Source organism: Equus caballus, chromosome 8 (genome assembly GCF_041296265.1).
Source record: "Equus caballus isolate H_3958 breed thoroughbred chromosome 8, TB-T2T, whole genome shotgun sequence".
Taxonomy (NCBI): domain Eukaryota; kingdom Metazoa; phylum Chordata; class Mammalia; order Perissodactyla; family Equidae; genus Equus; species Equus caballus.
In genome coordinates this window covers 73,426,537-73,454,339 of record NC_091691.1, presented here as the reverse complement: position 1 = coordinate 73,454,339, position 27,803 = coordinate 73,426,537, and the positions used below count along the sequence as shown (strand labels likewise).

Sequence of the window (27,803 nt, the reverse complement as noted above, 5' to 3'; positions counted from 1 at the left end):
ATTGCATCACACCTTGATGAAGCTTCCTTCCTTTTTCTTGTGCTTGTAATTTCCTCCTGAGTGCTTAAATGCAAAAAGGCTCACTAGCTTGACATTGCCCAGCTTTCATAAATTGTTTTAATTTTGTGCTCTGTCTCAGGTTTCCCGTTTCACGTTGACATAGGAGCCAGAGCCATGGGGATTGTTAGTTCTTCACCTTGGCTTTGTTCCTCATTGAGGTATTGCCACCTGTATCCTTCAGTGTTTTCCTGTTGTAATTGTAATTGTTTCCTTTTTTCTGATTAACTTCTAGGCGATTATTTACCTGAAACAACAAGACCTCAGGAGATGATGAAAATTTTTGCCTTTGCTAACTCATTAGTGGAACTTCTGGCTGTGGGGTTAGAAACCTTTAATAGAGCACGCTATAGGCAGTTTGTGAAGCGAATTGGTTACATGATCAGGTAATACAGCTGTTGGTACATCTATTTCTACTTGTTTTCACCCTGGTCGGACACAGATACTGCATGACTGGGATGATGGACATTTTAGTGTATATTTCAGTTCTTATTTATCGTAAAAGTAAAAATTTTGTTTTTCACCATCTAACAGATGGGAATTCTGTAAATGCTTCCAGTCAGAGTATTTGGCTAATTATCTCAAATTTAACTCATTTGCTAGATGGTAATTGTTCTTGGAGTCGGGATCCTCAGAGCAGCTGCTGGGTTGAACTTGGCCAGAGAAACTGGACTTGGTCAAGGAAAAACCAGGCTCTTTCCCCTTCCTTAGCTCTCTCTTTTCTTCTTTCTCATAGCGTTTGCCTGGAAATTGTCTCTTAGTTATGGCAAATTGGCAATAGCTCTTTGTATCATTGTTTCCTTGTTTTCTGTCTTATTTATTCTTATTCTAATTTCTGTTAAATACCGTTTAAAGAAAGCTGCGAAGACTTCAGTGGCTACTGTATTTGAGCTGAGAAAGCATTATCATTTATTTGAGTGAGAAGTGGGTTTATGTTTTTATTATCAGGTATGAATACATTTTGAGAATTTGTGCTGCTTTTTGTTGAATTAATTTTATATTCTCTTTTCTGCATCATCGATTTTTGTGTCTTTACTGGTCATTCCCTACAGAATATAAATATGTTGTTATTTCTTCCAACGTCCCTTTCCTCCAAAAAACTACAAAACTTCTCCTCCTCCTCACTGTTGTTTCCAAAACAGAATTGATTTTTATTAACTTATTTTAGATGTATATTCATCAGCTTTATAAAGCCAGGTAAATGATTACAGGATGCCCTGAAAGTCTGGGGGTTACTTTTGAGGTCTAGAGAAAGCCTTCGGTAGAAGGTAATGAAAATGAGATGATGAGAGGAGGGATGGCTGGTAACTTGGAGAGTAATTTCTTAGAAGCTAAAAGCCTATCTATTATCAGAAGTTCAGACATTCATTTTCTGATTCTGCTTGGTAAATATAGTTCTTTTCTTTTAAAGATTAGCACCTGAGCTAACATCTGCTGCCAGTCTTTTTTTTCTCCTTCTTCTCCCCAAAGCCCCCCAGTACATAGTTGTGTATTCTAGTTGTAGGTCCTTCTGGTTGTGCTATGTGGGACACCGCCTCAGCATGGCCTGATGAGCAGTGCCATGTCCGTGCCCAGGATCTGAAGCAGTGAAGTCCTGGGCCGCCAAAGTGGTGCGCGTGAACTTAACCACTCAGCCGCAGGGCTGGCCCCTGATTATTCTTTCTTTGTTTTCCATCTGCTTACTTCTCTTTGTATCTATCACAGATTCTTCTCATACTTTCCGCTTGTAGAACAGTTTTCCGCAAGTTCACTCTCCTTGGGTCATCTTTTGGTTCTGGTTTTTTCTCTCCATTTGCACTTGAGCTCTCCACAATCAGATTTTCCCCCCAGCACTATCCAGACAGCTCTTAAGAATGAAAGTTGCTAATGAACTTTGTGCTACTAATTCAGTGGCCAATTCTAAGTCTTCATCCTGCTTTACATCTTTCACATAGTTCACATAGCAGCCTTTCTCATACTTCATCACTTTCTCCTCAAAAAATTTTTCCTTTACTTGGTTTCCAGGATACCACATTTGCCTGGTTTCTCCTCTATTTCCCTGGTTATTCATTTTCTGCCTCCTTGGTTGTTTCGTTCTCACCTCCCAAACTTCTTAGTGTTGGAGTGCCTCAGGGCTCAGTGCCTGGACCTCTTCACTTTATCTGAAGTTGCTTCTTTGCATCTCCCCCATTCTCATGTCTTTAAATATCATCTAAATAACCATTACAATTCTCAGAGTTATATTTCCAGCCCATACCTCTCTCATAAGCTACCAACTCAGCACCTCCACTTGGATGACTCATGAACATTGCAATTTAATGTTCCCAAAGTGAACTCACTCTTCCTGCCTCCCAAACTGCTCCTCCCAATGTCAGTAAGTGGCAGCTTTATTCTTCTGGTTGCTCGGGCCAGAACACCTTGTGTCATTCCTGACTTTTCTCTCTTATACCCCACATCCAATCTAACAGCCAATTCTGTCATCTCTACCTTTGAAACACCATCTTTCATCAAATCTAAGATACCACCTATTCTGAAGATGTATTTTGTGTGCCACAAAGAATAAAAAATGCTGCCATGTTATGGCACGTTGTCAATTTTAACATATATTCCAATTGCAGAGATTAAAGTGTGAAAGAGGTGCATTCTTTTGAATCAGTGAAACATGCCGTTTCCAGAATCCGCTTCTTCTCGCCACCTTCACTGCTGCCATCCTAGTTCATTCTTTGTTCTTTCTCCCTAATTATCACAGTAGCCTCCTGAGTTATCTTCCTGCTTTTGCTCTTGCTCCCTGCCCCCTAGCTTATTCTCACATCAGCCAGTGTTTCCTGTAAATAGCAAGTCACTTCATGTCTCTTCCTGCTCCTGACCCTACTGCTCCGTCACATTCAGAGTGGAAGCCACAGTCTGCACAGTGGCCTAAGGGCCTGCATGTTCTGGTTCCCTGTCACTTGTGATTTCTTCTCCAGCTGATCTCCCCCTCACTTACCTTGCTTTAGCACCCTGGCTGCCTTGCTTTTCCTCCAACATACTGAACACCTTGGAGCCTTCCCACTGGCTGTTTCTTCTACCTGGATGCCCTTCTCTTAGATACCGGTCTGACGACTTCTGGTCTTCGCTCACATGACCCTCCTCAGTGGGCTTTTCCTACTCCAGCCAAACCCCTTACAATGGCCTCTCCTCTCACCAACTCCAGAGAAACTTTATTCCCTTCTCTTGTTTTTCTCAATGTCACTTATATATTTTGTGTGACAGACTATATATTGTACTTTATTTTGTTTATTGTCTCTTTGCCCTCCACTAAATAGAAGCTCCATGAGGGTAGGGTTTTTCCCCATTGAATTCCCTTCAGAACGTAGAAGATAGTAGGTGTTCAGTAAATACGTATTGAATAAATTGATGCTTCAAATGTAATATAAAGGTGCCCATATTGAGTACATTAACGAAAGGTGCTATATTGTCTTTCCTCATGCTCAGGATGACCCTTGGTTATGTGAGTGACCATTGGGCACAGTACGTGAGCCACAATCAAGGCTTGGGATTGGCCCTGCAGCCCTACTCCGTGGAGAAACTACAGGTTGAATTTGATGAGCTGTTTTTGAGAGCTGTCCTACATGTGCTGAAAGCCAAACGGTAAGAAGCATGATAGTTGTTGGGAAATGGCCCCCTGACTAGTGAGAAGGATTGGTGTAAAAGTCATTGACTAAAGTAGATCTCATATCAATGTCTTAGTCTATTTCATCTATTTCTTGGGCTTTAGTTTCCTTATCTGTAGTATTAACTGAAATGATCTCTCTTTCAGGTTTCTTTCAGTCTTGAAATAATCCAATTCTGATATCTCAGTTTTGCCACCCCTGAACTTTTAGGATAGCCTTAAGCAGGAGAGGAATTCTGTTTCATACCCATCTCTGGTGCCTACAGAGAGGCAGAGTAGGCACTCAGTACGCAATACAACTGATTTGCCGATTTTATTGTTCAAGTTGTCTTACTTTGAGGGTTTAAGGTCTAGGACTGTCATGGGTCCTGGTCCCCTGTCTTGGCTGTGTAAACACTGTCTTCTTATCACTCTGTCTTTGCTGCTGCTAACAGCACTATGATACGTTTGAGGCATAGGCAGGTGCCCAGCAGTGCACCATGTACTGTCTTTCCCAAGCTTCTGGCCAACTGTAGGAGTGAGTTCTGCTGCGACAGCATTGTGCTCTCTGCTAGCAGACGTTTGCCAGCCTCCAACCCCACCCAGCTGCGCTCATGAACTGCCAGCTCTCCCTCACCTTTGCCTCCTTCTGAGCGGTCTACATTCCGTCTGCCATGGGCTCCTTGGCCACAGCCCATTATTTATTGTGTGTTGTGTAGTGGGTTTGAGTCTTGGTCTGTTACCTTGGGCAAGTTGCTTAATACTTGTGGTCTCACTCTCTTCATTTATAAAATGGAGATGATGTTAATGATACTACCTTTCCATCGACCTCTTGGATATGTTCCGAGGATGAAATGTAGTAATATGTGGAAATGCTTTTTAAATCATAAAAGACTTCAGGTCCTGAAACCGCAAAAGAACAACTACCACTTACATTTGAAGTCTAACCGCTCACTTAGACAAAGATCAGGACTACTCGACTAAGTCTTAACTACTTTTAGGCACTCAGAAGGCATGGGTCTAAGATAAATAGAACATGAGCTTAGAAATTTATCTTTCAACTACTCTTATTACGCACTCCATAGTGTCCATAAATTTGGTATTCTCATGAGGTGCACCAGATCCTGTACAGAACCCTGCAGGAAGTCAGTGCAGTAGCTCTGCCCACTGAAGCCAGAGTCTTGCTCAGGAGTTAGGAGTCTGGCTGTTGTTTTTCAGAGTCTAGGTTGGTGGTGGTCTGGGCCACTAGTGGCCTGGTGGCCCATAGACGTGAGTTAGGCGTGTACTGCTTAATTTCCCTTTTTCTCTTAAGCCTTGTTTATTTGTAATTGTTCACTTTGTAGTTTTGCCCAAAATACAGCAACAGTTTTGAGTGCCACCTTGGCTTTTTTTAGATTTTTTTGAGATAAAATTTATATAACAAAATTTTAATAAGCATTTATTGAGTGTTGATTATTTTCAAGATACTGGTTTAGGTACTGGATAATTAAAATATAAGACTCCAGGTTACATGATGGTTTATACAAAAATAAATAAAACTGGTTTCTGCTTTCATATTGCTGTGGCGAGTCTGTGTACATAAATAACAGTAACTTGAGGGGTTTCTCACTGTGTGGTGTAAGGACCACTTGAGTCTGAATCATCTGGGGTGACGGTAAAAAGTGCAAGTTTGTGGACCCCAGGTGTCACCTACAAAATCAGAATCTCTGTGGGTGGGCTTTGGGACTCTGCGTTTTTCATAAGGTCTCCAGGTGATTTTTCTGCCTATTAGAGTGTGAGAATCACTGATAAAGGGAAAGGGTACCATCATGCCCAAGTCAGGTAGGGATGGATTTTGTGATAGTGCTGAGGAGGACATTGGGGAGGGCTTCACAAGTGGAGGGATGGCAGCTTGGAGGGAGGGGGTTCTCTCCAGGCTTCTCCAGGAATGGTCTAATATTTTGAATGTGGAGAGGGCCCTAATTGGAAATGCGGGTCTGAGCCGTATTGCGGAAGCCTTTGAATGCAGGGCTGAGGGGTTTGAACTTCATTCGGTGATGGAGGAGGAATCGCTGGAGGGTTTTGATTCCCTTCCCACCCACCGCACATGTCTCTGTGTGCACACATGTACCTGTACACATGTGTAGACATGTACATCCACATCTAAGTGACCTCTCTGTCACCCCGGTCTTAAAAGGATCTTCAGTTCAAAACCCAGCTCTGCCTCTTACTACCCTTTCTGTGCCTTAGCAGCCTCATGTATCAGGTGGGGATAATATCAGTAATAGTACTTGCCTTGGATTTAGTGAGGATGGAATGAGATGATATATATGACAGGCGATTTAGAACAGTGCCTGGCACAGACTAAGTGCGTTGTGAGTATTTGCTCTTATTGTTTTCCATCGTTGACACGTTTATGACTAAAGCATGTTAGGAAAATTGCTGTAGTATGACGTCAGAATTTTTTTTCTGTCATAGCTGAAGGTTTGTCTGCTTTCTCAGGGTAGTGAAGTTGACTGATACATGAAATTCTTCCTGCTCTTTTTAAAACATGCAGACTTGGCATTTGGCTGTTTATGTCGGAAATGCCCTTCGGGACGCTGTCGGTCCAGATGCTCTGGAAGCTCTTCTACCTCATGCACCAGGCGGAGAGCGGGAGTCTGGAGAAGCTCTGCACCAGCCTCCCGCCTGCCGAGTGCAAGAGGCAGCTCCAAGGTACGGCCCCGCCACGCTGTGCTCATCCGTGTTTCCGCTCTTGTGTGCCCTCTTCTCTTCCCGGCTTTATTCTTTTTTCTTTTAGAAGGACTAAGAGAGAATCTTTGACTCTCTACTCACGTGTAATAATTTTGAAATTCGAGAGATTACTTTGTTTTGACTTCTTAGAATGATAATTCTAATTTTCATTATTCTTGAATTACTCTGGATAGTAATTTCTATTACAAACCCAATTTGGGGATGGGAAATGAAAATTGTGTTGGTAAATGCCCCCTGGAGCTACTTTGAAAGTACAGGAAGTTTGATGGACTACTTTTGATTTCTCAAATGTGTAAACACATGGAAAGAAGTGTTGGCTTGTTGCCTTCTTACTGTGAGAAGTTCCATCAGGGGAATATAGTTTTTAAAGAGACTCTTTGTTATCCACTTTCTGTAACTTTGCCTTTGCAACGTTTAGTTTTCCGTCATGTACGGCAAAGCTATTTGTCAGTCCTGCCCCCACGTGCCAAAATGTAATATTGCTCACACAGCATCCTCTGAGAAATAGGCAAAACATATTATATACCTCTATCAGAATTTCAGTCATGGTTATCACTAATTTCTTGTGCCAGAATTTCATTTATATGCAGATCTCTTTTGTTTGGAATGCTGTGTTTGTGCTGAGTAGTTTGCAGTCTTAGCAGTTTTCATTTGGAAGATTGTCATTCATTTGGCTGACAATTACCAAGTAGCTTCAAGTGTACCTTTGACGACTTCTCATCTAGTAAAAGTAGTAGTGCTTTGCAGTTGACAAAACGCTTCACTGATGACATGTCGTTTAATCTTAAATAACCTTTTGAGGGGCCGGCCCCATGGCCGAGTGGTTGAGTTTGCACGCTCCACTTTGGCAGCCTAGGATTTTGCTGGTTCAGATCCTGGGTGCAGACATAGCACTGCTCGTCAAGCCATGCTGATGCAGCATCCCACATAGCAGAGCCAGAAGGACCTAAAACTAGAACATACAACTACGTACTGGGGGGCTTTGGGGAGAAGACGAAGAAGAAGAAGAAGAAGAAGAAGAAGAAGAAGAAAAAAGATTGGCAACAGATGTTAGCTAAGGTGCCAATCTTTAAAAAAAAAAAACAAAACCTTTTGAGACAGATGAGGAAAGTGAGGCTTGGAGATATTACATGTCACCTGAGTCTGTATTATATTTAGAGTTGGAATTTCATCTGGCCCAACCTTCTTCCTGATGCCTGTAGGAATCCATTCTGGAACAAAGAAAGACCTTTTATATCTTTAAATATTTCTACATGTCTTTTAATTGTATATCTTCTTTATCTCTGGAAGAGTAATTAAAGTGATATATATTTATTTTTTCCCCATTTTAACGTTCTTGATGTGAACTTGCAGACCCAGAACATTTTGTGAACTTTGAGAAGTGTCTTTCTTCCATGAATAGCTCGGAAGAGATTTGCCTTCTGACTACATTTGCTCAGATGGCTCAAGCCAGAAGAACCAATGTGGATGAAGACTTCATAAAAATTATTCTTCTGGAGATATATGAGGTTAGAATATTACATTTTAGAAATCAACTAAAAAATATTTTCTTTTAGATTGTCCATCCGTTGATTCTTTTGGGATTGCTTTTAAAAAAATGTGACTACATTATACTGTTTGCGCTCATGGAAGGAGATGGAGAATCAGAGGAATGTCATTTTGCTATAAGGAATCTTGAAAATATGAATCATCCCCGTTCCATTTCCCCTAATATGTCTTGACGTTTGATGCATGAGTTTTGGTAAGGAATAGACAATGTGGCACGGCCTCCTGACATTCATGGTTTTTATACTGTCCTTCGTTTCCCACATCCCGTCCCCTAACTCTCCCTCCCCTCCTCAGACCTTGCCAGTACCGTGCAAACCTTGCTTCAAAGCCAGTCTAAATGAGATGCTGGAAAGAATACTGAACCTCGAACTGGAAGACCTGGGTTTGTTTGAACTCTGCTGTGAATTGCCCATCTCACATCAGAAGAGATCCTTTGCCACTTTGGGCTTCAGTTTCTTTGTCTATAAAATGACAAGCTAGAATGAGGTCCTTGCTTTTTTCACTGCGCCAACCTTAATGGTGAAGGAGAGTGAACTTTGGACCCCTCAGCATCTAGGGATATGACCTAAAGCGGTTATCAAAACTCTCTTGCAGTTTTTGTATATTTTAAAAACTATGCACATTTTCAATTTAGGCTGTCATTTATCTGTTTATCTTCATAGAAATGTTTCCTCCAAACTATTCAAGTAAACTCAAGTAAAATTATGTTCAAAGAAGATTCCCTGAGTTTATCATCCTTCTCCCAGTACTCCAGTTTGAGCATGACAGAACTGTATCATCTAAAGTGCTTTTCCAAGATCACATACTCTATTAAGCCGTTCCTATACTTGTACTTTGTAACCATGTGTGAGGTTAAGGCCTAGGTGGATCTAGGATTCCAGACTATCTTCATGGTCTGAAAATATTAAGGGGAGAATATATATTTTAACATACATTTACATTTAACATACATTTAACATTAAGTGGCATCTCAAGATCTGTTGCTAAAGTAATATTTATGCTCTTGAATAATGTTTCAAGTGTTTTAATCAGCACTCACAGTAAAAATTGCATTCTGGGGGCTGGCCTGGTGGTGTAGTAGTTAAGTTCACGCACTCCATGTCGGTGGCCCAGGGTTCACTGCTTCAGGTCCCAGGCGTGGACATACACACGGCTCATCAAACCATGCTTGATGGCGTCCCACGTACAAAATAGAGAATGATTGGCACAGATGTTAGCTCAGTGACAATCTTCCTCAAACAAAAAGAGGAGGATTGGCAATGGATGTTAGCTCAGGGCCAGTCTTCCTCCCTGAAAAAAAAAATTGCATTCTTTACTGCATTCTGATCCTGTGTGTGTGTGTGTGTGCATGTGTGTGTGCGTGCGTGTGTGCATGCACACACACGTGAAATTAAAGCAATACTTAATCTTACTGGGATGCACTCACACATTTTTCTATTCTATTTTATTCAGTTATTTTTCTGTGCTGTTCCTCTGTATTTTTTTTTTTTTTTTTAAATTTTATCTTTTCCTTTTTCTCCCCAAAGCCCCTCGGTACATAGCTGTATATTCTTCGTTGTGGGTCCTTCTAGTTGTGGTATGTGGGACGCTGCCTCAGCGTGGTTTGATGAGCAGTGCCATTTCCGCGCCCAGGATTCGAACTGACAAAACACTGGGCCGCCTGCAGCGGAGCGCGCGAACTTAACCACTCGGCCACAGGGCCAGCCCCTCCTCTGTATTTTTTTAAGAAAAATGTTAGCCATGGGCATCAGTGGATTTTGGAAGACATTGTTCAAGAGGAGTTTGTAAACATTGATATTTTAGAAGCTCTTATAGTTGGGAATCTTATTTTGTGGGAGAAAATAAATATTTTCCTGAAATACATTCTGACTTTCATCATTTCAGTTATTTCTTCAAATTTAGAAAAGTTTTTACACCAAAGGGACTACAGTCACATATCACTTAATGGCAGGGACACCTTCTGAGAAGTGCATTGTTAGCAATTATTTCGTTGTTATATGGACATCATAGAATGTACTTATGCAAATCTAGATGGTCTAGCCTATTATATACCTAGGCTATGTGGTACTAATCGTATGGGACCACCGTTGTATATGCGATCCATCCTTGACCGAAATGTCATTATGTGTCACACGACTGTATATTATTGCTACTAACAGACTTTGGGATATACTGCCTGAATCCAGCACTTGAAGTTGTTGTTACATAGTTGCCTTTTCCCTCCATTCCTTCTCCTCCCACCTTCCAGCCTCAGGGTGGGCAGTTAGCTCTCTGAAGTTCTGACATCTTTTTGAACATAGTGTGAACCAAGGCTTAATGTGAGATTCTTTCTACTTAACTTGAAAATATCCTAAATAAATTATGGAAATGTGTTTTGACTGCTAATTAGTATTGAAAGTGCCATCTCTACCTCCTCCCACTTTTAGGTATCTTACGTCACCCTGTCGACCAGAGAGACTTTTTCAAAGGTTGGTCGAGAGCTTTTAGGGGCCATCACAGCTGTTCACCCTGAGATAATTTCTGTCCTACTGGATAGAGTTCAAGACACCATTGACCAGGTTGGAATGGTAAGAGCACTGATTTTGTTTATTTGTTTTGCTTTTTTTTTCCTTCTAAATCCTGGAGTTAATGGAGCAATGAGAAAAATAGTAAGGTTGTTGGGAGTGGAGTCACGGGCTCAACAGGGTGAAGAGAACATTTATTGTGTCCCAGGCTCTGTGCTCTTCTCCATGCCTCCTTGGGGTTAGCTGCTGCTTAACAAAGCTGTGACCGTGTCGCTTTAATCTCCTCAAACTGACTTTCCTACCTCTTTCAATAATAGGTATTTACTTTAATTATAGCCTATAGTTAATTGACAGTTTTTATTTCATAATTTTGTTTGGCTTTCATAATTCTTATATTTTATGCTTGGAAGAAACAACTCTGATTAAGAAAGAAGGCCCTATTTAAATCAACCAAAAGCAAAATTAAAAGTAGTGATTTAAGTTGAGCAAGACACGTACATTTATTTTTGTCGTTTGTCACACTCTTTTGTAGTCTTTATGTAGATTTTAAAAACAGCTTTATTGAGATATGATGCACATACCATACGGTTCATCTATTTAAAGTGTTCAAGTCAATGCTTTTTAGTATATTCATGGATATGTACAACTATCCCCACAGTCAATTTTAGAACACTTATATCATCTCAAAAAGAAACCACAGACCCTTTAGCTATCACCCTCTGTCCCTCCATGCCCTCCAGCCCTAAGCAACCTATACTCTCTTTTCTGTCTCTACAGAGTTGACTGTTCTGGACATTTAATATAAATGGAATCATACAATATTTGGCCTTTTGTGACTGGCTTCTTTTACTTAGTGTAATGTTTTCAAGGTTCATCCATGTTGTACCATGTATCACTACTTCATTCCTTTTTATGGCCAAATAGTATTCCATTGTATGGATGTGCTATTTAAAAAAATGTATACTTAATGAAGATTTTCTTCATCACCTATAATAAGGCTGCAGTGTGTGAGTTTTTCTGATGGCAGATAGTCACGTGTTATAACTTCAAGAGGAATGTTTAAAGTGATAGTATTTTTTTGTGGGCCTATATTTGTAAAGGGCCCTTAGGTTTTATGGTCACTGTATCATCCCTGTAGGATAGATAACTGGTAACTATCATTGCTTCGTCACATTCATAAGGGGGCAGATTCCAATGAAAGATTGGTTTATGAGACATACTTTTTCCTAAATGAATAAATGGTATATCCTGCTTTCCTTGGAAAAGTACATGGTACTTTTTTAACATTAAAAAATGTAATTTTGGTAAATTATACACAATGTAAAATATACTATCTTAACCAATTTTAAGTATATAGTTCATTGGCATTAAGTACATTCAGATTGTTTTGAGACCTACCATCACTGTCATTCATCCACAGAACTCTTCTCGTCTTACAGAACTGAAACTCTGTACCTGTTAAACAATAATTCCTCATTCCCTCCATTGCGCACCCTCCAGCCCCTGGCAGCCAAACTTCTACTTTCTGTCTCTGTGAGTTGGACAACTCTAGTTACCTCACATAAGTGAAATCATACAGTATTATACTTTTGTGACTGGCTTATTTCACTGAACATAATGTCCTCAGTGTTCTTGCGTATTGTAGCATATGTCAGAATTTCCTTCCTTTTTAAGCCTTAATAATATTCTACTGTATGTATTTACTTTTGTTTATCCATTCATCCGTTGATGGACACTTGGATTGCTTGGATTTTGGCTGTTGTGAATAGTGCTGCTGTGAACGTGAGTGTACAAATATCTCTTTGAGACTTTGCTTTCGGTTCTTTTGGGTCTGTACCCAGCAGTGGAATTCCTGGATTGTATGGTAATTTTATTTTTAATGTTTTGTGGAACCACTATACTGTTTTCCATAGTGGCCTTCAGATGCTTTGAATATTTTTACTGTGACCTTGGGCTGGTTTGGAGTCAGACCCTAGCCCCAGAGCCTTGAAATGAGTTGTGCCCTAGGGCCCAAAACATTCACTGATACATTTGGGGTGTGTCTGAAGATAACTTCCTGTTCTAGAGGCCTGTCTTGAGAGGGCACATCCTATGTGCTTTAAATGTGTGGGGATTCCTCTGGGTTAGGAATAGTTCTTGATAAAGACCGAGCCTTTTAGGAGATCCCAAAGTGTAGAACTTAAGAGATATGTTTGGATGACAACCTGCAAATTGATATCATATGTTTCTCTTGGCCTATTTTATAATTTCAAAGATGGGCTCATTCAGAGGACACATTCTACTTTTGTTAGTGAAATCCATGTATCTTCCTAATATCCTTGTCAGGTAAAATTATTGTTCTTTTGACTTTCAGTAAAAGCATACATATATTTAAAAATACACTCTTTTAAGTCCTGTTTTGTTGAGCATTCTTATTAGGATTCTTCCTTTCTAGTCATTTCTTTTTCTTGCCTTATTGCATTGACTGGGTCCTTCATTACAATATTGAATAGAAGTAGAGAGAGTAGACACTTCTTTGTTCCTTATCGTAGTGGAAAGAGTTCAGAAGTTCACCATTAAGTATAATGTTAGCTGTAGGTTTTTCATTGATGCTTTATATTAGGCTGAGGAAGTTTCTATTTCCAGTTTGCTGATTTTTTTTCTGAATGGGTATTCAGTAGTTTTTTTGCATCCATTGAGATGATCTTATGATTTTTATCTTTTTTTCTGTTAGTGTAGTGAATTATAATTATCTGGTTTTCCAGTGTTGAACCATCATTGTTTCCTGGAATAGAAACCAATTGATCATCTTTGTATGTAATGATAGATTCAATTTGATAATATTTTTTGTTGAGGATTTTTGCATATATATATATGAAGGATATTGATCTATAATTTTATTTTCTTGTTATGTCTTTGTTAAGTTTTGGTTTTAGAGTTATGTTGGCCTCATAATATTAGTTGGGTAGCATTCCCTCCTCTTCTGTTTTATGAAAGAGTTTTTGTAAGATTGCTATTAATTCTTCCTTGAATGTTTGATAGAGTTTACCAGTGAAATCATCTGAGCCTAGAGTATTCTTTGTGGGAAGGCTTTTGATAACAAATTGAATTTGTTAAACAGATATAGGACTGTTCAGATTTGTATTTTTATTTTGTTTTTAAAGGGATTTTTTTCGTTTCATCTAATGAATTGAATTTATTGGCATAGAGTTGTTGGTAATATTCCCATGTTAGCATTTTAATGTCCCTGGGGTCTTTCATGATAGCCCCACTTTCATTCTTGGTGGGCAGTTGTATGCTAGACCATTATTTATGTAGCTGGGATAGATGCTTTTCTGGATAGATCTCATTGCTATACTTATTGTTCTAGTACCATTATTTTGCTCTTTTTTTCTGATACAGGGTAAAGTAGGATTTTTCTTTTTTTTTTAAAGATTTTATTTTTTTCCTTTTTCTCCCCAAAGCCCCCCGGTACATAGTTGTATATTCTTTGTTGTGGGTCCTTCTAGTTGTGGCATGTGGGACGCTGCCTCAGCGTGGTTTGATGAGCAGTGCCATGTCCGCGCCCAGGATTCGAACCAACGAAACACTGGGCCGCCTGCAGCGGAGCGCGCGAACTTAACCACTCGGCCACGGGGCCAGCCCCAGGATTTTTCTATTTTTAAAATTACTATTTTACCATTTTATTCAGGATATTCAAGAAGTTTATTAACAAATCCTCATGAAAATTTAACTAAATGCACACACGCCCAAAAGAATGGAAAATTCTTTTTAAAATTTCTTCTTTCTACTGTTCTTTCATATTTTGTTTTGCCTCCAATTTGGAGCAGTGCAGGAAACTGAAAAATGCTAGTATGTATATTCTAGACCTGTGTTGTCTGTAGAGCCTTTGAAATGTGGCTAGTCCAAATTGAGATGCACCGTAAGTGTACAGTACTCACTGGGTTTCAGAGAGTTAGTATGAACAAAATAATGCAACATCTCAATAATTTTTTGTAGTGATTACCTGTTGATAATATTTTGGACTTATTGGATTAAATGAAATATATTATTAATATTAATTTTACTTGTTTAGTTTGACTTAAAAAATGCAACTATAAAAAATTAAAATTACATATGTGGTGCATTGTATTTCCATTGGACACCACTGTTCTAGACATTATAAAATAAATTGTCTTCTGATCAGTCTCCTTTAAAGTAAACTGTATTAAGTGAACCCAAATTTATCTTAATTTGCACACATAGATGTTATTTAAGAAGTGATGCTATAGACTTTTTGTAAACAGGATTTTAAAAAACTTTATTACAGAGTCTTCCAAATACATATAATAATGAATCCCTTGGTATCCACCATCCGGTTTCAATAGTAACCAACTCTTGGTTGATCTTGTTTCATCTTTACCTCTATCCACTCCTTGTCCCTCCTCCCCTGATTGCTTGGAAACTAATAGATATTTCTTAAATATCTTAATTAAATCTTCTTAAATAGAAGAAAAATATCTTAAAAATATCTTCTTAAATAGAAGAAAGAACTGTTTAAAGTGGTAAATCCTTTTGTAATGATTTGTAAAGTAAATGACTGTCTCCTCATTCATCATGACTTTAAATTTGGGTCTTGGTGTGGTGTTGGGTCTTGATATGGTGGTTTCCTTAAGTGGAAGTATACCAACTGACATGTAAGAAAAGATTGAGCTTTACAAAGAATAGCAAAATGTGCTTTTGTTGTACCTTCAGTTCTAATATTCATTTCATTTGGCTGTCCATGGTGTCTATTTTTGTCTAAAAATCTAACAAACCCTACTTCCTTTTGGAGAAAAATGTTTGCAAGCAGTTTAATAATGTAATATTGTAGTAATTTAGGATTGTCTTTTAAGTTTTGATTTTAATTATTATCATTTTCTTTTAAATAAGGTTTCTTTATACTTGTTTAAAGAACTGCCTTTATATCTTTGGCGACCATCTGCTTCTGAGATAGCTGTGATTCGGGATTGGTTATTGAATTATAACCTGACAACTGTGAAGAATAAATTAGCCTGTGTGATTCTAGAAGGACTAAATTGGGGATTTGGTGAACAGGTATGTGTTAAAACTATTCCCTAGAGACTGGAGGTTCTACATACATCAGTTGTTTTTTTTCCCCAGTAATTTTATTGAGGTCATAATCGTTTATGACATTGTGTAATTTTGGGTGTACATTATTATTTATCAGTTTCTGAATAGATTTCATCATGCACACCACAAGTAGTCTAATTTTTGTCTGTCACCATACATATGTGCCCCTTACCCCTTTTGCCCATCCCCCAGCCCTTTTCCCCTCTGGTAACCACTAATCTGTTCTCTTTGTCCATGTATTTGTTATCTTCCACATATGAGTGAAATCATGCAATATTTGTCTTTCTCTGGCTTATTTCGCTTAACATCATACCCTCAAGGTCCAAGGAAACAGTGAACAAATGAAAAGACAAACTACATCCATCAGTTTTAAAGAAACTTTCCTTAAAGCATTAACGCTTCCGAGTATTGTTTGCAAAGTTTGCAAATTCTTTTACCTGTGTCGGAGGTTAGGATCTTCTCTTTAATTCTGTTTTGCCAGTGAGCATCCTCTAAATGAAGATAACTTGTCACACATTGAAAATTCCTCCGTTTGTCCGTAGGCTGTTTGTATCTGTTGTTTCCTCTCTGGCTGTTGACTGCACTTCCTCCTGATTGCCTCTCCTGCCTCTGGTTCCTCTTCCTCCTGCATTTTATCTTGCATGTCACTGCCAAATTTGACTCTGAAACACTGTGCATTGCTTAAGAGCCTGAGCTTGGAGCCGGCCTGCCTGGGTTCTGATCCCAGCTTTGCCGCCTCCTGGTTAGGTCACCCTGAGCAAGCTTCCTGAACTCTCTGGGCCTCAGTTGCTCATCTGTAAGCATTGATATTAATAGGCTTACTTCATAGGGTTGTTGCAAAGATTCAGCAAGTTAGGACATATAAAACATGTAGAACAGTTCTTGGCACACGTGAAGTACTTGGTGGTAGTTTTTATTAATAATAGTTTATTATTAAGAGTTTGCTGCCTATGATGTGTCTCCAAAGATGCCATGTTTGTGATTTTGACTGGTAAACCTTTCTTGCCTCTGTACCCTAGGCCTTATTAGTTAGCCCCTTGATCAAAATATTTAAACATTTTAAAGGGAAAATGGGAGAATACTTGGCCCCCTCCAGCTTTCTGCTAGCTTTTGTTCTGAGCAAATCATTTCGTCCTCACAGCCCTCTTGTGAGGTTTGCATGACCATGACCCCTGGTTGTAAAGATAAAACTGAACCCAGGGAGCTTTTGTCCCAGGGTGTCCCTTACCACCTGTGTCTCCCCACGGGTTCATCTGGGTCTTCTCTTACTCGAGCGCTGGTGGGTGAGCGCTGTGGGGGGCTGTTCTCCGCCTTCGTATTCTCTGACTTATGAACAGAACTTCCCAGTCCCCTCCGCCCGGAGAGATGCATGAAGACTTCTCTCTGAGAGTCTCCTTGATCTTTTATTAGAGTTAGGAAAGTCACCTTCTGTGAGAGGGTTAAGGAATGTATTTCTTTGGGTTCCAGAGGAAGATTTGCTGGGAAATTCGATAGGCAACTTCAAGCTCCTGAAGGAATATTTTACTTGTATTGTTGAGAATCTTATATATTTTCACTGATAGAATAAGAAAAGGGAATGTACACTTAAATTATTCAGTATCTTCCTGTTTAATTAATAGTAATTAATCATCTTCCTAGTTTGTAGCAATGCCTTTAAACTTATAACTCAAAGTATTTATAGAGCTACTAGGGTGGGGGTTTTACATTCAAAGATACCTTTTGTGGCTGGGGTCCTGGATGACTCAGGTTCAGACCTGTCTAGATGCAGTGTAATGGTTCTTTAAGATTTCAATTTTTTTTTCCTGTTGTCATTTTATAACTTCATTGTTAAGGGATGTGATTTTTGGAAAATTTAGCTTCTGCATCCACGATCCTTTTTGTTTTTTTTTTTTTTACTATTCTACTTGGTCTTTGAGTTCAAAGGTAAAAAAAAATCAAGATGGCATGTTAGAGATTATTTTTCTTCTTAAAAGGGTACCCTGCATCTGGATCAAGCAGTCCATGCTGAAGTGGCTTTAATGATTCTTGAAGCATATCAGAAATACCTTGCACAGAAGCCGTATGCTGGACTTCTTTCTGAAAGTATGAAGCAGGTATTTCCTTCTCTTTTGTATTGAGAACATAAATCTTTATTATAAATGGCTGGGGTGGATAAAGTTTCAGTATTTACCCTTAGATTTCCTAAGAGCATTACTGGCAATTTAGGATATTGAACTTGAGTTCTGTGGTTGGATAAAGATTTTTATTTAAGAAGTGGTCCGCATATGACCATTTTAATAATTGTGCAATTTGAGTTGAGCTGCAGTTGTGTGCTGGAGCAGGCTTGTACTGGCTCCATATCAGGTTGTTAACCTGTTGGTAGCTTGATATTGACCATGGTGGGAGTTTTTACACCACCAAAATTGGCAGATGCTGTAAGTGAGCCTCCACACCCCAACTGGCTGGTAGACTTATTTACCAGCACACCATTTGTCGTGTACCAGCTTTTACATTGTTAGTCTTTTGCTTGAGCTGACTCAGTTCGTGTTTGCACAGTGACTAGCAAGTAAGCAGCAGTGGCCAGTTATGAGTGAGAAATTGCTTTAGTTTAGTCCTACAAACACTGAGTACCAGTAAGCAGCAGGTCCTCTCTTTTGAGGGCGTGGTTGATCACAAAAGGAAATGGGTGGGTGAGCTTACTGATTTAATTTGTATGTGACTAATGTGGTTTAAAATAAATAATTGTTTTAGGTTTCATATTTGGCCAGTATTGTTCGTTACGGAGAGACACCTGAGACCTCATTTAACCAATGGGCCTGGAACTTGATCTTGAGGTTAAAACTGCACAAAAATGATTATGGAACACAGCAGAATTGCCCAGCTGTTCCATTCTCCAGCACTGTGCCTGACATGACAGAGTCACCCACGTTTCATCCTCTCTTGAAGGCTGTTAAGGCGGGCATGCCCATTGGCTGTTATCTGGCTTTAGCTATGACGGTCGTAGGACACAGGTATGGTGTTTGGGCTGAACCTCTAGGGTTGCTGATCCTTGTAGTCAGTGATTCTAGAAGCTCATCTTTCACAGCCCAAAGTCTGAGGCCTCCCTCAACCTGGAGGTAATCAGGGCCAAATCATAAGCCTTGAATAGCTTATCAAGAGGAAATGCTGCCCAAATTCATATAAGACACATTTATAACAGAAAATCACCTTGTTATATTGTGAAGAGAGTTACCCAGAGTAGAATTTTCATGTCGGCAGTAGATGTATGTTCTTCCTTAGAATAATGATCAGATAAAAATAAATGGTCACCTGTACTGAATTTTGTTTAAAGTGATGACACCTAATTCAGGCTTTTCAGCTTAAGGACTAAATCTGACCAGGGGAATGCAGTGCCTGATCAGGTCACATGCCTCTCTGGTATGTGCCCATAGCTGTCTCTCTTTCTTCCACTGGAGCATTTATTACACTGTATTGTAGTTGTCTGTTTAATCTTATCAGGAATTTCTGAAGTTAGGACTCAGGAACCATGTTTGTCTTGTGTTACCATTTTATCCCTAGTGCTGAAGACTGTATCTGGTGCACTAAGTAAACGAATGAATGAATGAATTCTTAGTTGGTTAAAAATCCTTTTCTTTAAAGATCATTTTCCTACAATGTATTATTAGCCTATCCATTTTTCTAAAACCTCTTTGACCTATGCTTTCTGGTTCTTGCATTTTAGACTCACTGAAACACCCTTTTAGCATCCTCATTTCAACATCTTATTCCACATTAAGTACATTTTCGGTGGGATGCCAGTTGTCCTGTCAGCTGTTAGAGTTCAGCCTTATGCTGTCAAGTTGGAGAGATGGAATTGTTAGATAGCTGCCATCAGGTTGTTGACAGTTTAGTGGAGATGGTAGACATACAGCAATTAGCAGTACTAAAGATATCATCATGGGCTGGGTGATATGAGTAGAGCAGTGGTTCTCGACCCTGGCTGCTTTTTAGAGTCACTTTTGGAGTAATTCTAAAGACACCTGTGCAGGGAAGGTGGTGAGAATCCTGATCTAATAGGTCTGGTGGCCGGTTCTCCACATTATTCTGATGTACAGCCTAGATTGAGAGCCATTCAAGAGTATGAGCAGAAGGAATTTCAAGGAAGGAGAGATCACTAGAGCTGGATCCCTTCATGGAGGCACTGAGCTTTGGAGAGGAGTCTTAATTAGAGAAGACATCCTAGGTTAAGGACGCTCACCTTCTCTGTGCGATTAGTGCCCACAGTGTTGAAGATTCAGCCAAGGGCCGTCCACTGCCCGACTACAGCACCTGTGTGTTCTGAGCCGCGTGCTTACTGTATTGTAGTGTGACAGTTTATCACTCCTTCTCCTTGTGGACTGCATGTTTCTTGAAGGTAGGGGCATTGTCTTGTCATCTAATCTCCAGAACTTGTACTTAGGTATTTCATTGCTTGAATGTGGGAAGGAGCACCAGGTGTCTGAGGGGGGAGGGGAAGAGATGAGGAAATACTCCTGACTGAAGCCCGTGATTTGTGTTGGTGAATGGAGGTGATCAGGTAGGTCGGTAGGGCCAGATTATGGACAAATTTGAAAGCCAGGTGGCAGAGGGTAGAACTGACCTGCAAGGAAGAGGAGAGATGTTATATGGGCCCTTTGGAAGGGACTTGTTACATTGTTTCCAGTAGCTCTAGTGTCATTCAGTTTCCCCTACCACAGGTTCTTCATCTCTAAAATGGGAATAATAGTTGTATCGGATTTTACTTTATGAGGCTTAGGTTGTAATACATTTAACATGTTTAAAACAGCGTCTGGACATGTGGATTCTTTGAGTGTAGTGTTGAGAACTTGTTTCATGATTTCTCTGATTTCTTGTTTTCATTCTGGGACTGTAGCTCCTTATTCTCTCATACTGCTCTTGGGCTTCCTTAAACATAAATATTTGCTGCTGATTGCTGAGTCCTGAATGGGAGTGAGGGTGAGAGTAAGTGTTTCTCTAAGGGACTGAACTCCACTGTGGTCGTCGGGGATGTCTCTATACTAGAACTAACTAAAAACAATCTCATGAGTGGGCTTGGGGTGCGGGACAGAGTATGCAGGGGCATAAGTTGTACCTGAATGTAACATCGCAGACAGTGCAGAGAGCAGTAGTCAAAAAATCACCCAGGATCTTCCTCACCCTAATGAAACATTGCTTTTTTTTCCTGTATATTTTTTCCTTTGATCTTTTGTAGAGCTATAATGTATGTATAATTTTATAATTCCTTTGTTTTTCACCTCTAATATTGTAAACATTTCTCTATGGCATAATCTTTGCGCTATTACTTTTATTTTTTGAAATGATTTTTTACCCTGGAATTAAAGTAACATAACCAAACTGTAGAATTAGCAAAATGGGAGAAAAAGTCGCTTACTTGTGCCACCCCAACACAAGGAGCATTTTGGCATGACATCGTCCCTATGTTTTTTCCTGTATATAACTCTTACTAGTAGTTGTAATCAGAAGTGTAAAATTTTATGGTTTCTTTTTTTCCAGTATCATTAAAGCAGAAGTATTTTTCCATGTTGTCCTTGGCTATCATATGCATCATTTTAAAATGATGCAATAATATTCCCATTGAATGGAATTTTCCAAAATTTACATTAATCATTTTTGCCTCTGAGTTTGCAATTATAAATAATTCTGCAAAGTGCATTTTTTTTTAAAGATTTTTTTTCTTTTTCTCCCCAGAGCACCCGGTACATAGTTGTGTATTTTTAGTTGTGGGTCCTTCCAGTTGTGGCATGTGGGATGCCACGTCAGCATAGCTTGATGAGCGGTGCCATGTCCTCGCCCAGGATTCGAACTGGTGAAACCCTGGGCCGCCAAAGCAGAGCGCATGAACTTAACCACTCGGCCACGGGGCTGGCCCCTGAAAAGTGCATCTTTACATGGATCATCTGTTGTGTTTTTTTTTTTTTCACATATTTGAGATTATTTCTTAAGGATAGATTCTCTGAAGTGAGTCAAAGAATAAGTAAGTTCTTATGTCACATTGGTTTCAGAAGAATTTGCCATTTGTACTGGTGATCGAGCTCACTTTTGAGTCTTCTCTTTGCTGTAATACCTTGTGGGAATATGCAGACGATGAGAGCCCCATGACTGTTAGAAGAAATAACGTTTGAGAAACAAAATGGGGTGGTGGCAAGCACTCTGGTCTAGAAATTTGCAAACCTGCATTCTCACTTTGACGCTACGCTAGAAAATTATATGAATTTGGGCACAATACTTTTCTCATCTATAGAATGAAAATATAGATGAATTATTAAGTTCCTTTGTACTTCCAGAGTTCTGATTCTAGTATTTCTGTGTGAAGTTTGGATATGCAAAAATGTGTTGGAGACCTGAGATAATCCTGGCAGCATATAGGCTGATAGCTCACTGGAAGAACATCATTTTATGAAGCAGCTACCATGTATGGTCATTGCCTTTTTCTTTTCCCATAGCGTCGAGAAGTTCTGTGCAGAAGGCATCCCACTGTTGGGAATTCTGGTCCAGTCGAGGCATTTGAGAACAGTGGTGCATGTCCTCGATAAGATTCTGCCCTTGTTCTACCCTTGCCAGTATTACCTTCTGAAGAATGAGCAGTAAGTAGAAAACAGCCCAGCGAGTGCAAATCTTCTGGTTTCTCAAGTAAAATAGGGAATGATATTGCAATAGTGTATTTTTTATGAGGCTGAAAACTTGCTGCCCAGTTTAGAATGCAGGTTGTTGAGCAATGATTCTAATGATTCTAGTTTTATTATCATGAAAGATATTTCCCTTTCTCATTTAATTTTGGATTGCTTATAGCTTGGTAGTATTAGAAGACCAGTGTGTTTCCACGAAAGTCTGGGAATAGTGCTTCTGACATTGAGCAGCAAATGGTTTGCCATTGTAACAGTAGCAAAACACATTGCTTTTAATTGCCTGCAGTGTACATAGTGCAGTGTTACAAACAGGTGAGATAGATAGGAAGGTGCTCATCACATGAGACATTTATAATTTTGAGAAAATAGGACTTTTGAGGTAACAACAAAGTTATGAAGCAAAATATTGGCAAGGCCATGCTATGGTGTATAGATTGCATTTGCATTGTATGGTAAAAATTTATAGAATTTATGGTAAAAGAAGTAGCTGCTTGGGGAGGGAGGGAATTAACTGCGCGTGATGAAAACCCAGCATGCACTAGTTTCACCAAGAAGGGAATGTATTGGCTCATGTGATTGGGAAGAAGGCTCCTGAGAACGTTAGGTCACTCTAAAGTGGTTCTCAACAGGGGTGACTCGATCCTTTTCAGGGGGCATTTGGTGATGTCTAGAGATGATGTTGGTTGTCACATCCTGGTGAGGGGAGTGGGATGATTCGAGGGAGGGTTGGGGGAGGTTGCTACTGCTGTTTAGTGGGTAGAGGCCAGGGACAGTGCTAAACATCCTACAATGCACCGGAGAGCCCCTCACAATAAAGAATTAGCCAGCCCAAAGTGTCAGTAGTGCCAAAGTGGAGAGACCCTGGATTAGTGTTTCTCCTTCGCTCTGTTTCTTCTCCCTCCCAGTTCCCTTGACCCTGCCCCTCTCTCTTTCAGACCTTCTCTGTACGTTTACTTTTTCCAGGGGAATAAAAGTGCATGGTTACAGAGAGAACTAGGCACCATCCTAGTTTCCTATGGAAAAGGCAAATGTTTTTCTTTCTCATTATTCCTTATAATGATTCCTGATTGGTCTGACTTAGTCATAGGCTCTCCCTGAGCCTATCACTATGTCCAGTGGGATTTCCAGTCCTGAGAAGAGGGTGTACAAGGACTCTGTATTGAGAGCCCTTCACTCCCAAAACTGTGGCTTGAGGGAAGGACAGTTCCCTTAGTGAAAGGGTGTGCAGTGACCAGAAGGGAGAGAGAGGATGCATGGTAAACAGAAGCTACAAATGGCCCAAGAATATGACTGTGGAAGCGCTGGGTTTCTAATTGAGCTTCCAAGTGCATGTAGGCGTTGGGCCAGTGGAGAGGACTGGGGAAGGCAGGGCTTTTTCAGTATTGTAGGGGGGTGAGAGGAAGTTCTGGAGGGGGCTGGGCTTGGAAAGAGCATGAGTGACGGCATCCCGATTCCCAGGCTCCTCCCCTGGAGATTGTACTTTAGTAGGAATGGGCCAGGGCCTGGGAAGCTTTTTTTTTTACTAATGTGTGAATACAGGTGAGTTCCTTAACTTTTCAGAGCCTCTGTTCTTTCATTTGTATAATGGGATAATACCCCCTCCCACACAGGCTGGGTGTAAGGATTAAGTACCATGTATAGAGTACAAATGTCTGGCACAGTTTTAATAAATTGTCTTTAGATTTTGTTGTTTTTAAAAGATAAGATTGAATGGTTTCTATATTCTTTTTCTCTAATTGTTAAAGTTTGAGTAATGGTGACTCTTTCTAGGCTCTATTTCAAATTCTTCCTCCTCAGTATCTCCACACAGCCCACTAATGCCTGCACTAGCTCTGTCCTTGAACTCTTACAGCACTTTATTGGTACTTTTCCTGTCATATCTTCCTTTATACCAGAGTGGGAGTTGGGCCTGGTTTGGGCCTGTGTTGTGTCTCCTGTGAAATAGGAAGCACCTTCATCCACCACTAACAACTGCTTATTGATTCCTGCTGTATGCTGCCACCGTCTGTGTATGGTGGGGAGCAGAGCCAACCAGGCTTTGCCCTCAGGCACACAGGAAGTTATACCACTCTCAGTGTAGTTACCAGGTTTAAGGACCATGAAGGAAGCGGCAGGGTGCTATGAGAGAGGTTAATGGGTTAGACGTATTTTAGGTGGTGGGGAGGGGTCAGGACGTGTTCTGTGAGGAAGGGACGTTGCAGATGGGATGTGAGTTGAGTAGGAGTCTGCCAGGTTAGGGGTAGGGGAATGTTTTAGGCAGAAAACACAGCAGAAGCAAAGGCCCTGAGAGAGCAGGGAGCCCAGTGTACCCATGGAACGCCCATGACTTAATTGTGGTCTTATCCCCCTAGTGTCCCGTATGCCACCTTGTGTGAAGTTGACTCCCAGTATGAGATTGTGGAATGATTCTATAAACATGTCTGCTTTCCTAGTGGGAGTGGGGAGTGTGGCGGGGATAAAGGGTGCTTTTGGGTGTTTTTCCTCTCATTCTCTTTAACTTGCATGTGTTTTTGTGCCCTAGATCTGTTCACTACACTTCTGCAGGTAGATAGAATTTCTTCTAACCCACACTTAATTAGAAAAGTTATTCTTCTGAAATTCCTGAAGATTTATCAGAATCCCTAAATAGAGCTTTGGTCTAAAAATGTGACTACTTTAATATTTTTGTTTCCTCATAAGTAATTAGCCACTGGAAATTCTGTTGACTTCTGATTGGAAGGTAAAGTTGTGTTGTCCTGTGTGCTTGGCAGGTTTCTGTCACACCTCCTCCTGTTCCTACACTTGGACAGCGGTGTCCCTCAGGGTGTCACACAGCAGGTCACCCACAAGGTGGCACAACACCTGACGGGAGCCAGCCATGGGGACAACGTGAAGCTTCTCAACAGCATGATCCAGGTCAGGGCCCTAGTCAGCTGCTTGCTCATCTTCCCAGACACCCCTAGTGCTAGCACATCTGTGTGTTTGGTCATTTCAAAGTGCTTGTCACACTGCTTTTGGCCAAGAAAGTCAATAGATTTGAATTTTGTAGTGGAGGGAGGTATTATTTTATTGGCGTTTTAAAAATGGGAGGCAGGTTATAACTTTCCCATCACCTGAGCCCTTTCTCCACAGGCCCACATATCTGTCAGCACTCAGCCCAATGAAGTGGGCCCCGTTGCCATATTGGAGTTCTGGGTTCAGGCTCTTATCAGCCAACATCTTTGGTACCGAGAACAACCCATCCTCTTCCTCATGGATCACTTGTGTAAAACAGCTTTTCAGCTGATGCAGGAAGACTGTGTGCAGAAATTACTCTACCAGCAACATAAGGTAAGCCTGTTAGAGAGTTTATCTTATGGTCATTGGCTAGATAGCCTTCTAAAAAGGTTCCCCCAAATGCATAGTCCTCAGGACTACACTGTGGCCACTGCCTTTTTTAAACTTTGCGTTAACAGTGTCTTCTCTCAATAACCGTGGTCTGCTAGCACAGATCCTCGTAGAGCCCAAGGAAGGGGCTCCCCAAGAGGAGCTGCTCATTATATTTGGCTGTAGTGCACTGCCTGGGACTATCGTTGCTGGTCTCAGCAGAATCTTCCATAGTGGTGAGATAATTGCTGATATTCTTGAAAAGGTCATTGATAAGGTTTTTTTTAAAGCCTCCTCCTCTCTCTGCTCCACATCTTTCCTGTGTAGAATGCTTTGGGTTACCACTGTGACCGGAGTCTGCTCTCTTCTTTGGTGAGCTGGATCGTGGCGGGCAACATCACTCCTTCCTTCGTGGAGGGTTTGGCCACGCCCACTCAGGTAGGAAACCCACTGAGGACCATTTGTTATCCTTGTGAACTGTAATATTGTTAGCATCCTTACTAATACATTACTAATAGCCTGAAATAACTAATGTTTATTTAGCACTCACTATCTATAAGAGTACTTTTTCATTTAATCCTCACAATAGCCCTCTGCTGAGGTTGCTGCATTGCTATTCCTGTTTCACAGAGGAATGAACTGAGGTTTCATGGAGTTAAGTGGCTGGCTCGGGATCAGATGGCTCATGATCAGACTCCGTCTGCCTGACTGCACAACCTGCCCAGGAGCATGGCAGAGTGATTAAGAGTGGATGCTGGAGCCATGCGGGCCAGGGTTCAATCTTGGTTCTGCCATTTGCCAGCATTGTGCCTTGGGCAGCTTGTTTACCTCTCTGTCCTCAGTCTCCTCACCTGTCAAGTGGGAATAATGATTGCACCAACATGTAAAGCATTAGAACAGTGCTTAGCATGTAGTCAATGCTCACTAGGTGTTGGCTGTTATTATTGTTGTCATCAGCAGCAGCATTATTTTCATCATTAATACCGCCTCTCAGACTTTCTCTGTCACATGATATTTTTGTTTCGTCACTTAAACTAGTAGTAACATCCTTCAGCCATCTATCACAGTCTTACCTCCTGTGATCCAGCTGAAACCAACTCCTTGCTGTTACCTGTACACATCTTTGCCTTTGCCTAGCTGATTCTCTTACCAGGCATGCCTTCCCCTCCTATCTCTATGTAGAACCTTCTCTAATATACTTACTCTCTCTGATCCTGCCCTCCCTCCTCTGCTTCTGGTAGCACTTGACTCCTCATTCAGTTCTCACCACTCCTCCCTTCACATTTTGGTTACTTATGTATTAGTTTGTGTCCTCTAGTAGATGGAAAACTCTTACGGGCAGAGCTCATGCCTGGCCCTCTTTCCTGCCCCTCATGGATACAGAACCTGCCTAGTAAATACTGTTGAGTGAAGAACATCCTTCTTTAACTAAAGTATCCTTTCCAAAGGAATTTAACATTTTTCAATGATCTATTTTATCTAAATTTATATCTGTGACAAGAGTAGAGATGGGTATAGAAGCTATGTGTTAATTGTAGAAATTGTGAATACTTGTTGCGTGAGATCTGTGGTAGGAAAGGTGTTCATTTGTGGACCATCAGGGTGTATTTTGTCTGTCTGAGTGAGCTGCTCGTTCCCCTCGCCTTTCCCTGGTGTCGTTGTAGGTCTGGTTTGCGTGGACAGTCCTGAACATGGAATCCATCTTTGAAGAAGACTCTCAGCTCCGAAGAGTCGTTGAAGGGGAGTTGGTTATAAACTCGGCGTTCACCCCTGACCAAGCTCTGAAGGTGCAAATAGCAGTTCTGCATTTGAGTGGGAGAAGGTGGTTTATACTTTGATGCTGATGACTCACGTATAGCTTTTGAACTTCTGTGTTTTCTTTTGTTGTGAATGTTTGAAAAGCACCATAACCAAACCAGTGTTGACAACTGTGTAATTGAAGTGTATACTTCCTTCTCAAGGTTCATTTAACACTGGGAGTCACAACCTAGTCAGGGAAGGCTGTGTTCATTGCCTGTGCGAAGGGGATTGCAGTTGTTTTAAAGCAATTTCCAGTGTGTCTCACGGGTGTCAGAATCCCCTGGAAAGCTTGTTAAAAATCAGATTCTTGGACCCCAACTTCTGAGATTCTGAGTTTCTGAGTCTGAAGTAGGACCAGGAATTTATTTTTAAAAACTCCCTAGCTAATCCTTAGGCTCACTAAAGTGTAAGAATGACTGGAATAAGATTTTAGAATTAAAGACCTTTTATTTTAGGGTCTCATGATATGGA

General features: G+C 40.5%; 1 protein-coding gene across 4 annotated transcripts in view; it reads left to right on the top strand.

The window, feature by feature from the left end:
- The window catches only part of EPG5 (ectopic P-granules 5 autophagy tethering factor), a 109,148-nt gene that overhangs the window by 22,274 nt on the left and 59,071 nt on the right, over nucleotides 1-27,803 (top strand). For all 4 annotated transcript variants that reach the window (XM_014727678.3, XM_001498555.6, XM_070221000.1 and 1 more), the window contains exons 9-21: nucleotides 293-443; nucleotides 3,511-3,666; nucleotides 6,204-6,361; nucleotides 7,754-7,908; nucleotides 10,375-10,515; nucleotides 15,343-15,507; nucleotides 17,517-17,636; nucleotides 18,274-18,533; nucleotides 22,005-22,145; nucleotides 24,938-25,082; nucleotides 25,299-25,496; nucleotides 25,860-25,970; nucleotides 27,197-27,319. In XM_014727678.3, coding sequence (XP_014583164.3) covers nucleotides 293-443; nucleotides 3,511-3,666; nucleotides 6,204-6,361; nucleotides 7,754-7,908; nucleotides 10,375-10,515; nucleotides 15,343-15,507; nucleotides 17,517-17,636; nucleotides 18,274-18,533; nucleotides 22,005-22,145; nucleotides 24,938-25,082; nucleotides 25,299-25,496; nucleotides 25,860-25,970; nucleotides 27,197-27,319 — 2,024 coding nt within the window. The remainder of the gene's footprint in view (nucleotides 1-292; nucleotides 444-3,510; nucleotides 3,667-6,203; nucleotides 6,362-7,753; nucleotides 7,909-10,374; nucleotides 10,516-15,342; nucleotides 15,508-17,516; nucleotides 17,637-18,273; nucleotides 18,534-22,004; nucleotides 22,146-24,937; nucleotides 25,083-25,298; nucleotides 25,497-25,859; nucleotides 25,971-27,196; nucleotides 27,320-27,803) is intronic.